This window comes from Lissotriton vulgaris, chromosome 3_1 (genome assembly GCF_964263255.1).
Source record: "Lissotriton vulgaris chromosome 3_1, aLisVul1.2, whole genome shotgun sequence".
Taxonomy (NCBI): Eukaryota; Metazoa; Chordata; class Amphibia; order Caudata; family Salamandridae; genus Lissotriton; species Lissotriton vulgaris.
This window is the reverse complement of record NC_141689.1, coordinates 858,920,964-858,934,320: the sequence shown is the minus strand read 5'-3', so window position 1 is coordinate 858,934,320 and position 13,357 is coordinate 858,920,964. Positions and strand designations below refer to the sequence as shown.

General features: G+C 41.2%; 1 protein-coding gene across 1 annotated transcript in view; it reads right to left on the bottom strand.

Moving 5' to 3' along the window:
- The window catches only part of SLC35D2 (solute carrier family 35 member D2), a 374,942-nt gene that overhangs the window by 32,459 nt on the left and 329,126 nt on the right, over window positions 1–13,357 (bottom strand). The window contains exon 8 of the mRNA XM_086961173.1: window positions 3,694–3,786. Within this exon, the coding sequence (XP_086817299.1) occupies window positions 3,694–3,786 (93 nt within the window). The remainder of the gene's footprint in view (window positions 1–3,693; window positions 3,787–13,357) is intronic.

The following is a 13,357-nucleotide window of genomic DNA, read 5'->3' as shown; positions in this document are numbered from 1 at the left end:
AATTGGGACTAAAGTTAGCATATAATTGGGATGAGAACCATCATTGGGAATGATTGGTAATATCAAAAAATTACTAGTACTTGGGAGTAGGCAGCACTGTCACCTACATGATCCTCCCCAGACATTTTCCCTTTTACTTTAATTATTAGTGCTACCTGTGACTGCAAATTTTCACAATTTCTCATTCATGTAACCAGGATCTGTCAAGAGAATACAGAGATGACCCATTTTGACAAAACGTTTAATTTAACTGCGCAAGAAGATTTGTAAATGAAGTCCTAAATGCCTTAATTCATGCCATTCACACACCTGAACTTCTTTCTTGCGCCCTGTCCACTCATCTCATTCCCTTGATACGTTCTTTGTTGAAAACACGTGCAAACTTAGACTGCAATGGGAAATTATTTACTGGTCTATGGTTAAAATATCAACGTTATTATCACCCTTTAAATACATCAATTTTATCGAAAATATCCTGAACATCTAATCAGAGCTATAAAGTATTTTCAGTGCTTTAGGTTAACACATCCTGGCACGTATTATTCATTTGATAAATATGTCAGTGAATAAACTAACTTTCTAATCTGTCTGCCTTCTACTTCTACCCACCCTCTGCTGTCTTCCTTCTCTGCCTCCTCCTGTCATGGTTTTGCATAACTCTCTTTCTCAATTACTGGCTCATCTCCAGGATGATGACCCTTTGATTGTTCACTTCTTGTCTGGATTCTGCCTATGCATTGTGTCCACCATTATGCAGAAATAACTGCGTTGTCTGGGATTGATCACGTAAATAGTACCAATTTATGTTGCTTTAAGGTATTCTATTTGTGCTTATCAGGATTCACTATACTTTTAATCAAGGTTTTTACACTGCAATACCATCACAATGCGGTCGTTACATCGACCGTATTGTTACCACGCAGTGCCTTTACAACGCAAGTCGTTACAACGACTTGCGCTAGATGGCGCGCTGAACTTAGGAATAGTATGATTTACTATTCCAACTCCAGTGTGTGCAACACTAGGGAAGGTGTTGTAATAGTAAATCATACTATTCCTTAGTCTAGAGTGCCATCTAGTGCAAGTCGTAACAACTTGCGTTTTAAAGGCACTGTGTGGTAACAACTGGTCGATGTAATAACCGCGTTATGATAGTATTGCAGCGTAAAAACCACATAGTAAAGGTTGTTTCCCATCTAAAACTAGTTTTTATCGCTTTTCTTTGCCCCGCACAAAAAAATGTAATTCATTTGCTCTGCTCCATGACTGACATCTGTCACATACGTTTCCTTTGCGATTACCACAAGTGCTTCTAACATGTTTCAAAATACCACCTATATTTCCAAATACTATTTTGCTTAAAGATTTCTACTGTTACTTAGCCTAAAAATAAGTTTCTTGTCCAACACATGCACTATACAGTTGAGCCAAAAACCCAATATGTAATCTCTGCCAAGATTAATAAAAAGACAGCAACCTTTTAATGGATCACAATACTACAGTCAATCTGGACCTCTGATGATTACTCATTTTTCAACTTTCCTGTGCAACTGGACATGCAAATCAGTGTTGGTCCTGTACATAGGGGAACGTTTAGCCACAAGGTACTGACCACATCCTTTCTGTAAGGTAACTCAAACAAACCCCATGAGTTCCTAAATTTCAATCAATAGTCTATTCAAATTTCTTTAAAATCCAATTTCAGGAAAAAAAGTAAAGAAACTGAAGACATCCAAGAAATGCATAACACAAATTAAAAAGTATGTTGGCAATACACATAATTTTAAATCCAGACACCTATAAAAGCAACCTCCTTAAATATCTTAATTGTGTGCCTAGGCAGTTGATACCACTAATATTCCACAGATAGAAAGTAAAAATAGGCAACGTGAACATATTCAATGGAAATCATAGGATCTAACCCTATGAGGCAGGACACCTAATTTTGAAAGGTAGAATTAATCTGGGTGTTTCATCAAAGCAAATACAAATTTAGCTCTGCTTCTGGTGCTTGGGAAACCAGTAATGGGCAGAGGGTATGTTCACCTGTAATATTTCAGATACTGAGAAGAAATGTATTTTAACTGCCGTATATTAAAATAAATATAATGGTATGGATATAAACTCAAGGTATCTGGCAATTCCACCCCCTCAGTAAATCTCACCCAAATGTGTCTTATATATAATGGAAAACATTACTTAATGTCACAACATGTGATCAATATCTGTAGATAAAAACCTGATTAAAGTGTGATATGTTGGAGAAAAAGGTCAGAAAGACAAACAAAAGAGAAAAAACGATTCAGAAAACCTTTTATTATGTGAAGACAGATGACCATTAGCTATGGTCTCAAGCACCACACGCAAACCTTCCAGTAATAATTGTGGGTTCTGTCTGACCCTAGACTGCGCAAGTAAAAGCCCAGTTACATCGTCATTTCAGGGAAGACAGCCTTAACACTAGAAGACAAAGTTCAGACTGCTTCTTCTTGGGAGAAGGGGAACATCTTCCCTGGATGTTCCTTTTTAAGTTGTCTTGGTTAGCTGAGTGTTGCTATGTTGAGAGTATTCATTCAATTATTTTTTAACTGACATTAAAGTTTTATTCCTGCCCATCATATCGGGAGTGAGTTTTGGAAGCAAGAGCATTCAATGTTCGTCAAAAGGCATCTACTTTGGTAGGATTCAATCATATAAAATCAAAATGTTCACTTCTACTCATCTATGCACTGTCATAACAATTCCTCAAGCTTCATCACTAATTTTAGCATCTGTTTGTAAAAGCGTGTATACACATCAAAACTCATCTATTTTGAACAAGCATACATAAGGTTGCATGGGGTTACGGTTCATTGACTCTAATTATTTGTTTGCGCACCTTAGAAATAAATACAAAAACTGAATTGAAAGGGTTATATATGTTAGATAATGACCGTGAACAGCTGGGATACACAGAGGGATATATTTAGCAAATTCACAGCATAGCAAAAGGGCTGCATTGATGTTTTGTTGAGAGCATAATGAATTGAGAGGAGCAACACGTTAGATCTACTCTTTTGTACTTCATAATGTTATTGTACACTTCAGAAAGGTTTACATTGCTGAATTTCATGAGTCCTATAATTCTTCATGCAGTGGTTACACAATTTGCTTGGAAAATCGAACTACCTAATCATGGCTTTGAAATTCTGAGGATCATATCTTAAATAATGGTATTTACCAAAGACATGCCAAAATCATTATACAAATGTTTTTATGGTCTAGATGAGGAAAACACTACCTTATGCTAAACTTAATCTAAGGTAACATCTGAGCAAAACACAAGATGTGCATTTGTATTCATTACAAAGCCACAAAGTGTATTTACTAGTGCGAGTAATGTTTTAGTGTTGTGATCACTATGATAAAATTGTGAGGGGCACTTTGTTGAGCAGTCTAGACTTGTGATGGTGGGTCGACAGGACTTACATGTTAGATAGTAGCTTTGCTTTTTGAAGTACATTTTTTCTGTGGCTGAAACACTTCTCATCTTCATCCTTTAATGTTTATTTCTGGATTACAGAAGAAAAAATCTCTCCAGATGGTCATTCATATATAAGGTTACAATCGGTTTCCATAAAGTGACCAAAGAGATAGGACAACTGTCTGCATTCCTGCACATTAAGGAATTGTTTTGAAAATTGTGAGACTTACCTTGTACAAGTCTCCAGTAATGTAACTGTACATGGCTGTGGGTACAATCATGAAGCATGCATTGTAGAAAAGGACTCCATATTGACCAAGCTCCTAGCAAATGTTAAAGTAGCTGTTAGACAACTCAAAATATCACAATGCTAAAATGTATAACTTTTAGTTAATAAATATTCTATTACCAATCAGTAGTTTCAACAGTAACAACAAATAGAAACAAATCCATCTTCAGGTACTAGTACACATAAACATATTCTAGCTAACTTTCTAAAAAAAATATATTGATGAAAATACAAAGCTCAATCAACAACGATTGAGCAAAAATGTAACAAATGACACTGTGATGTTCTCATGCTGCTACCATTACCACACACACCCTTTGACTCCCTACTCTATTAAAAAAATGAACCATATATAGCGGATGTATCGCACAATCACACATGCTTTTACAATGCATGCAATTACGTGGGTAATACAACAAACAGGTTGTTACAACACGTTCCATTACAACGCAATTCATTAGAACGACTTTCCTTAGGGAAACGCTGGACTTTGGAGTAGTATATATTACTATTCCAACTCCAGTCTGTGCAAAAGTAGGGAGGGTTTTGGATTTAAAATCTAACAACACGTTCCCTAATGCAAGTCATTGTAACAATATAACACATGGAAACAACGCCTTTGTTGTATTGCCCGCACTGTAATGGTACTGCGTAGTTCTGGCTGCATTGTAAAGGCTGTTTCTCATATAAAGAACAACCTTTGGCTCATTTGTTTTCCAAAATAGTGTCATTCTCTTCAATATTGTATGCTTATCCCATCCATTTAAGTTAGGCTGGAGGCTAACTTAAATTAAGGGCAAATATGGAGTAGATGTGTCAGTAATTCCTCTGTGGACTACAGAGGGACATATAGTACGCTACCACTGGCTATCCAGGGAGCGCATACACAAAGCATTCTCGTGGCGTGTGACTTTACTAGATACCATTCTGACTTGTAACCAGGTCTCATAACAAAATATAATTAGGAGTTGTAGCAAAACGGGGAGTCTCCCCCACTCGCCGCAATTTGTCACTCAAATTATCTCTATCCAATGTGTCAAATGCAGTGGCAAAGACTGGGAAGGCTATGTAGGGATCAGGTTTCATTTCTCTCTGCTTATTGCTATATTAGACTTTGAAGTATCAGTACACTATTTAGATTGTTGTATATGTACATATATTCTTCTGAGTAAACATTCATAATGTAGGGACTTCAAAAGATGTTTAGCAAGTATTTGTCCATTTGCATCCAGCAACACAATCAGATGATAACTGGCATGTTATAAATGGGATCCTTTTTTAGGTCTCGCTGGCGTTGCAGCGCGAAGCGCTGCCGCTAACGAGACTTATAGTCGCCGTGTTTGCCTCCAAGGGAGACAGACCTGGAGACAGACCTGTGCACGAGCCGATTCTAGTATGGGCACGAGCCGATTCAGGTCTGTGAACGCGCTTCACAGTGGAACAGCTTGTGCACGTTAATTAATGCGCAGCACGTCAGATGCCGCAAGTAACAACTATCACAGCATGAGACCCCACTTATCACAGCATGTCGACAGGTGCCCCAGGCTGCTGGAGCACTCAACTATAATTAATGCACAGTTGAGTGCTCCAGCGGCGTGAGGCGCCTCTCGGCATGCTGTGATAATTATTACTTTGGGGCCTCATGCTGTGATAATTCTCACTTTCTGATCGGGAGCAGGCGCTGCTAATCCTCGACTGTCACTCTTGCTGTTAGTCTCACAGTTTCTCTTGCTGTCACCAATGAGTCCAAGGAACTCGAGTCGGGGCGTCTCTATTCCTCCTTGGCAGTCCCTCTCTCTTCCTAGCTCGCTGCCATGCCTGCACGTATTCCCACTGCCAGTGCTTCCACCGTTAAATTTCTACCGTTAGTCTTCAGAGTGTTCGTATTATCCTGTCAATCACTTTTCAATTATTACGCTTGCCCGTATTGCTCCTTTAACCTCTGCCACTCTTTTCTAGTCTACCTTCTCTTCGCCCTCCCTCCCCAGCACTTCCACGCCCTTCTCCTGTGTCTTTCATCTAATTCTATCCCCCTTGCCCTCTCTTCTCTCAGCCCTTCCTCTCGCTGTCAGTCTCTCCCCCGACTCACTCCCCTCTAGGTCACTGCCTCTCAATGCCCTGTCTATCTCTAACCCTCCTTTCTTAGTTCCTCTTTCCTTAGTTCCTCCTAGGGATTATAGTTAGGAAGCTATTTCCATAAACAGGTCAATTTCAAAGACCGCCTCTTCCGCATTCACCGGCGCAACCCAGCACTCCATTCTGGGTATTGAAGTTTGGTTGCGCAGTCTGCAAGGCTCCATAACGGTAGGAATGATTTAACACTGGGACGCATTCAGCAGCACCAGCACGTTGTCTGCTTTCCAGTCCAAGCAGCAACCAAAGGCTTTAGAATCGCATCGTAAATGGGAGCTATTTCTAGTTAATCACCTAGCTGCCAGAGTAATAGATGGAGAACGGGGAGACACCGCTTGTTACATGTGCAGCCATGAAATCTGCCGGACCAAATGGGGCTTTCTACCCACATAGGTGTGGTTCTCTTAACTAGAGGGCAGGGTGGGGCACTTTGAAAAGCTGACACTCGAGTCAAAAATGACTCTGCATCACCCAAACTGTCCATTGGGCTGGCCGTTGGTAATCTAGATGGGAAGCAAATTCTGCAATGGTGAAAACGTCTTGTACCCGTTGTTGCAGTGGACAGCCACACAGTCAGCAAGCATTGGAGTGTTGAGGGGCCGTTTAGGTGGGCGCAGCAGCAGGAAATACAGTTTGCTGCCAGACAGTGCTAATCAACAATACAGGCCCTGAAAACAATAGAAGGCACCTCATCCATGAGAGTCAGAGTTTGCAGCCTGCCTGTTGTGTTATTTTGTTTTGTGGTGCTCCAATATCCTCGTGGCCTGCTGAGCTGGCCTGGTTTCAGCTTTGTTAATGAATGCCCGTGAAAACAACCACCACTAAGAGTTGCCCACACCGAGAGCTCATTATTGCATTTAGCAGGCCAACGTGGCTACGTGCTCTTGTGAGCCCCAAGGGTCCATCCGGAAGTTTCATCATAATCTTATGACCTCATGTTTCAGCAGCCTGATGGAGATGGGCTCGTGCTGGAACGTAAGACAGCTTCGGAGCCTCTCTTGTCTGCTGCACCATTACTGATACCCTGCCGCTCTTTGCTGTGCTCCAGTGAAAGTAATGCGATGTCCACTTTCACCCTTTTGCTGCTCAACCATGCCTGTTGCAGTTCCTTTTCTCTTGCCCAAGCTGCTTTACTCCAGTTTTGCCTTTGCTTAATTGCCCCTTCACAAACCTTCCTGTCCTAAATTCTGCTTACTCTTTCTTAATTCCTTCCCTTAGTTAGCATCGCCTTTTTAGCCCCAACGTAGCTCCTTCCATGATTTATCCCATGGCAATCCAATGCAGTGCCTTGAGCCAGCCAGCATCTATCTATCTATCGCTATCTATCTATCTATCTATCTATCTATCTATCTATCTATCTATCTATCTATCTATCGCCCTCACTCCTATCTATCTATCTATCTATCTATCTATCTATCTATCTATCTATCTATCTATCTATCTATCTATCGCCCTCTCTATCTATCGCCCTCTATCTATCTATCTATCTATCTATCTATCTATCTATCTATCTATCTATCTATCGTCCTCTATCTATCTATCTATCGCCATCTATCTATCGCTATCTATCTATCTATCTATCTATCTATCGCGCTCTATCTATCTATCACCCTCTATCTATCTATCGCCATCTATCTATCTATCGCCATCTATCTATCTATCTATCTATCTATCTATCGCCATCTATCTATCTATCTATCTATCTATCTATCTATCTATCTATCGCTATCTATCTATCGCTATCTATCTATTGCTATCTATCTATTGCTATCTATCTATCTATCTATCGCTATCTAGCTATCTATCGCTAGCTATCTATCTATCGAGATCTGTCTATCTATCTCTATCTCTCTATCTCTCTATCTATCTATCGCCCTCACTCTATTTATCTATCTATCGCCCTCACTCTATCTACTTTTCGTCCTCCCTCTAGCTATCTATCGCCCTCACTCTATCTATCGCACCACCACCGCATCACTCAGGGGCACCACAACATCACTATGCGCTACCACAGCATCACTGAACGCTACAGCATCACTTGTCGCCACCACAACATCACTCAGCGTCAATCTGTGCAACCATTCAACAACAACTGGTTCAAATATGTTCTCTCAATGTTTCAAGCTTTATCACAAATGTCACAAAAAAATGTTAATATTTCACTTCTGTTCTTGGAATTTTGTCACAATAAAATACACTGAACATAATCTTCACAAAAGTTATTTCCAAAAGTTTAAGCTATTGCCATTATAAATTACAATAACTTTTATTTAAGTATTAATTATTTAAAAAAATTAAAAGCCATTGTTATTTTTAATATCAATACATCTAAGTCAATACAAAACAGGTTGTATTACAAATGCTATAGGTGTCACATTTGCAAAAGTTAAAAGTATTGGCATTGGAAATGACAAAGCTATTACTTTCGCTATTTTCAAAACCAACACATAAATAAAAAAATTGTCATTTACAAGACCAACAGCTAAAACTTTCCTAATGCGAGACCTATTGCATTGCAAATTCTTGTTGTGAATGTGTCTGACCAAGCTACAGAAGCACAATGGAATTTATGTGCTGCAAATGGTGGCACCAGGATAGTTGGCAGTTGTGCTGCATTTTGCTATATCATAGATAATGACAAACCATTCCATCTCTGAGCTCAAGTAATACTTTGTTTTCATTATTAATTGATGTACAGCCCAATGAGGAAGAGAGCTCTACATCCTTAACTGGATTTCTTTTGCCAACTAAGAGAAAGTCAGACCGAAGAAATATAAATGGTCCACAATTGTTTATAATATGAGCCAAATGGGTAACACATTTCCAGAAATGTCCGTTGCTTTGCTCAGCAACCATCCCTAAATTAAATCATTTTTTTTCTCTTCTATTGCCCCGGCTCATTCGTTGATATAATTTCTTCAAGTCCCGAATTTCTTTTTTGAATTGGTTTTGTTTTTACAAAGACCGCTGCATGCTAACTGCCTTAACTTGCTCTAAACTGGCAAAATCACATACTGATAACATCCTACTGGCCCTTCTCATTCTCAGCTGGTGGTCTCTGCTTTACACATGACCCAGTAGTTATTTCCTTCATTGTGGTCATACATTGTGCAAAGTTAGAAACAAGAGCGAGTGACTGAACTACTTCTCATCGGATACAGATAATGGTTGACCTGCTGACGTAACAATATACTGCTATTTTAGTTGGTTGTATACCTAGGATGTTATTATTGGCAAGCAATAAAATATAATTTACTATATCAACCCACCACTATTTTATAATATACGTATATATATTTTCAATTCTTAACTCACAACAAACTTACCTTGGGAGGTAAGTATACGAAAAATTAAGAGTTGTAAATATATACTTATCTTACAAGGTAGTGGTAATTAGATGTAGTGGATGATATTTTACCAATCCACAGAATGCATGCAGCATAGTGACCAGCAACCTCTGGGTTATTATGAGGGGTCCTGTCAGTTATTGTAGAGTGATCAGATTTTTGGGAAGAAAGTTCAATTCTAGCACTTTGAAATACAATGGATCACCATTAACGTTAGTATTTTTTTTATAAAGTTCATAACATAGCAATGTCCTAAATTGTTGATAGCAAGTGACTTCTAGGTCATGTAACTGTAAAAGGGTTTCCTCTCGGAGCATGGCCATTCAAAAGAGCTACATGTAATGGTACATCCCCCTACAGAATCTGTTCCCCTCATTTGTATAGAAATCTTTTGTCCGCATCAGAGGAGGAAAGCACCACTGATCTTCCAAATGAACAAAGTCTGAACAGGAATATGACAAAGACTAAATACATGCATTAAAGTTTCCCTTAATAATTAGCTTATGGCTCTGTTAAAATCCAAAAACCTTTAGAGTCAGTCAGAATTTAGAGATCGACAAATGACCACATGCTCTTTGGAAGTGTCTAGTAATAGTTTAAATTTAAGCACTAGAAAAAAACTGTACATGACAACGGTAATAACTGTCAAAACAAGTTTAGTCTTCAGGTTAACAATTTCACTAGGCCTCTTTTCTGATAACCCATTTTCCATTATTGTGGGTACTCAGAACACAAAATATTTGTATTACCTAAACGTATACAACATCCCAGGGCCGGCCTTAGGCATGTGCTAGCTGTGCTCCTGCACAGGGCCACCAAATCCCAGGGGCCACCACATCAATATATATCCTTAATATAATAATCCTCTGCGGATGGATACATATTTGTGTGGGGGCCCCTGGCAGGGATTTGGTGGCCTCTGGCTCTATACAACTTCCAAACACCATGACCCCCCCTCTTCACTGGCCTCCGCGCTCCGCCCACCCGGACCCCCTCTTCCGGGACCTCTTACCTAAGCTCCCTGCCCAGGGCCACCATGAACCTAGAGCCACCCCTGGTCATCCATGTCTCTCACGGGCATATGATATATGCAGTATGGAAGCTCTCATAGTTATTCTCTCCGAGGTTGTGAGCCACACCCACTAAGTTCCAGCTAATGAAGTGAATTACTGATGTTAAGTTGGATTCTTAATGCTTGAGCCTAACATGTTAGATTGTGTAACGGATGATAGCCAGCTCCAAATGCCAAGATACATTACACAAGCATTCTACAAACCAGATAATTTTAAGGATTGAAAACAAACCTGTGTGGACCTAGCTCATTCTTGCTATCTGGTTTCTGTTTTTTATGGCATATGATGCAGTTCATCAGCTGCAAAACGTATCTAGTTTCTGTGGTGAAGAAGACCACGTGTTGCTCAAATTGTTGACAAAGTCTCTGCAGATATTACTATGGTCATATCAATCTCTGAAATATGTCCAACTCCAGACAATTGTAAAATCAAATTACAAATGTAAGATGAACTCACATCAGCTCTACACGGGCCACATCCACTATTTCAGTCTCTCCAACAAATCATGTGTAGGAACTATCAGGATTAGGTAAAACTCATAACGAAGGATAAGTATGGAGTACTTCACATGCTGAATCATTTTAGAAATGCTGGTATTTTAGATTGTGGAAAGAAATCTTTAAATGTGTGAGATGTAGGGTCTTTTGTAGAATAGTTTGCAAGAGTTATGTCTTGGACAAATTTGATTCCACTTTTGCTTTTGTGTTTATGTATTATCTTCCACCTCTTTTTGCATACCTTTGGATCATTTATCCAGTTTTGTTCATTATAATTTTGGGGGGGAAAATAGAATGTCAAGCACTAGTCTCAACTATAATTATTCTTTTTGTCTCTGTTTACCACTATAGATGAGAGATAGCTGATAACAAAGAGCCATTCAGGCCCATACCTGGACATTTCACTATTGTGAAAATGTACTTAAAATTTGTTTGTATTATGTTCATATACATCCATTAAAATAAATGCTAATAACTATATGTATAATCACAAACGTATCAAATGTTAATCCGATATAATGTTGTTTTCTGTTGCTTGAAGCTTTCCATGGAAATGTAGTAATCACAAACATTTCATGGCCTTAGAATAATGCTGTATGATGTAAATTGCACATTTTCCAGTAGCGTAGCCTCGTTTTCAGACCTGGCAAAGAAAGCTGAATCATAGGGAAAGACTGTAGTCAGTATTTTATATATGAATTATATCTTACCTTGAAGGCCAACCCATGTTTCCTTGAAGGCAAGATCCTGACACCAGTGCTTAATTTGAGTAGTGGTTTCCAGTGCTCGGCACCAGCACTTAATTCTGCGCCGCAAGTTGGTGCGTTATGGTTAATTTAGAGATGACCACAACAGGTAATTATTAATTCAATATGCATTAAAAACAAATGACTATTACCTGCTGTCTAGCCATTCTTATAGCTTATGAGGCCTTCATTAGACCGAATTGCCACACTTGTAGGGGTGTGATGTTTAGTAGTTGTGTTGATACTATCATAGGCAGCATGGCAGGGGCAATGTGTGGAGCAAGCTGCAGTGACCTCACATGAGCCCCGGCACTTATTTTTCACAAACTAAGCACTGCTGACACCTACACATTAGATAAGTTTCTGCGGAGAACAACATGTTTCTCTCACATTCTCATATTACATTGACTTGTATTGAGAGAAATTGTATAAATGCACTAGGTTGATGCTGCATGTTATTTTAGCTCTTAGCTCTACCTGACCCTTTCCTAATGAGAGCCCTGACCAGTTGAAATGACAATTGTCTTTGATCTTTTGCTTTGATTCCAGCTATTTTTCAATAAATGCTTGCTGAACTTTAGAACGGGGCCGTGGCCAGTCGACCACGATAGCGGAAGCATCTCCGTAGTGCTCCGCTCGGCAGCCCGCGCTTTAATGAAGTTAAGGTTTCCCTAATGCCATAATCCAGTGAGGAAACCCTGTGCCAGACGGACGGTGCCCCGGGGGGGTGACTAGGCACGCTCGTGTGAGAGGCGGAGGCGGGGATAGCTGCTTCACAGGCGACATTAGCGGCACGGCTGACCTCTGCAAAATGGCGGGCCAGCTGTAATTCAGCACCCGGGCCGCATCGGAGAACGCTGGGGGGCACTGAAATGCGGGTGGATCAGCTGGAGCGGCGAAGAACTGCCTGAAGCTGAAGGTGAGAGCTGCGGGAGCGCTGGAGGGAGACTGGGCGGACGGTGACAGATCAGGCCCAGTCGGCGGCGGGGGGAGAATCTCCGCAGCACTCCCCAGCACGGCAGGCCAACTACCGGCTTACAGACTGCGACGGGGAGGGGAAAAAAAGGTCAGGCGAGTGCCTAGTGGCCCGGACACATCTCGCATGCAGGCTGAGCCACATGAGCAACACCAGGCAGAGGAAGCAATAAAAGTACCTGTGCGCCATTTTGGGGACCGCGCTCTCTTGGATGGCGGGCAGGCAGTGAGACACTGCGGTCAGCTGGCACCCAGAGTAGCCTCAGCAACATCGCCCCACTCACAGCACGGCACCGGGACCCGAGGTGCGCGAGGGATGGGGGGAAATTACCCTAGTGTGGCGAAAGCTGAGCCCCAGGGAGTTACATGGCAGCTGGGGGCAGTCGGGAACAGATCCCCCCTCACCAGGGAATGTATAACTGCAGGGAGTATTACATATAGGCCCCGGCATGCCACCCACATTGCTCCTTCACGACACCAGGACAATTCCGGAGACACAATAATAAGTCGGGGCAGAAAGGCGACAGAGAAAACGCAAACCTGCACCATACCAAGGTGGCCACGAGGCATCCAGTAGGAGGAGTGCCCCGACACCCTGCGCATGCCCCCCGCCTGGTTGATGTGAGCTCCCGAGTGGAAGGAAAAGGGCCCAGACTCAAATAACTGGAGGCGCAGCAGAGGACGCTCATGGACTCACTAACTTGCAGTACCAACACAAAAGGCAACACCGCGCTATTACGTGATAGTGCTCGCTGGCATCCCCCCACCGCGCTGGATCCCCCTGCACTGTATCGCCCCCGGATTCCCCATGGCATCCTGGTGGCTACCCCCCAC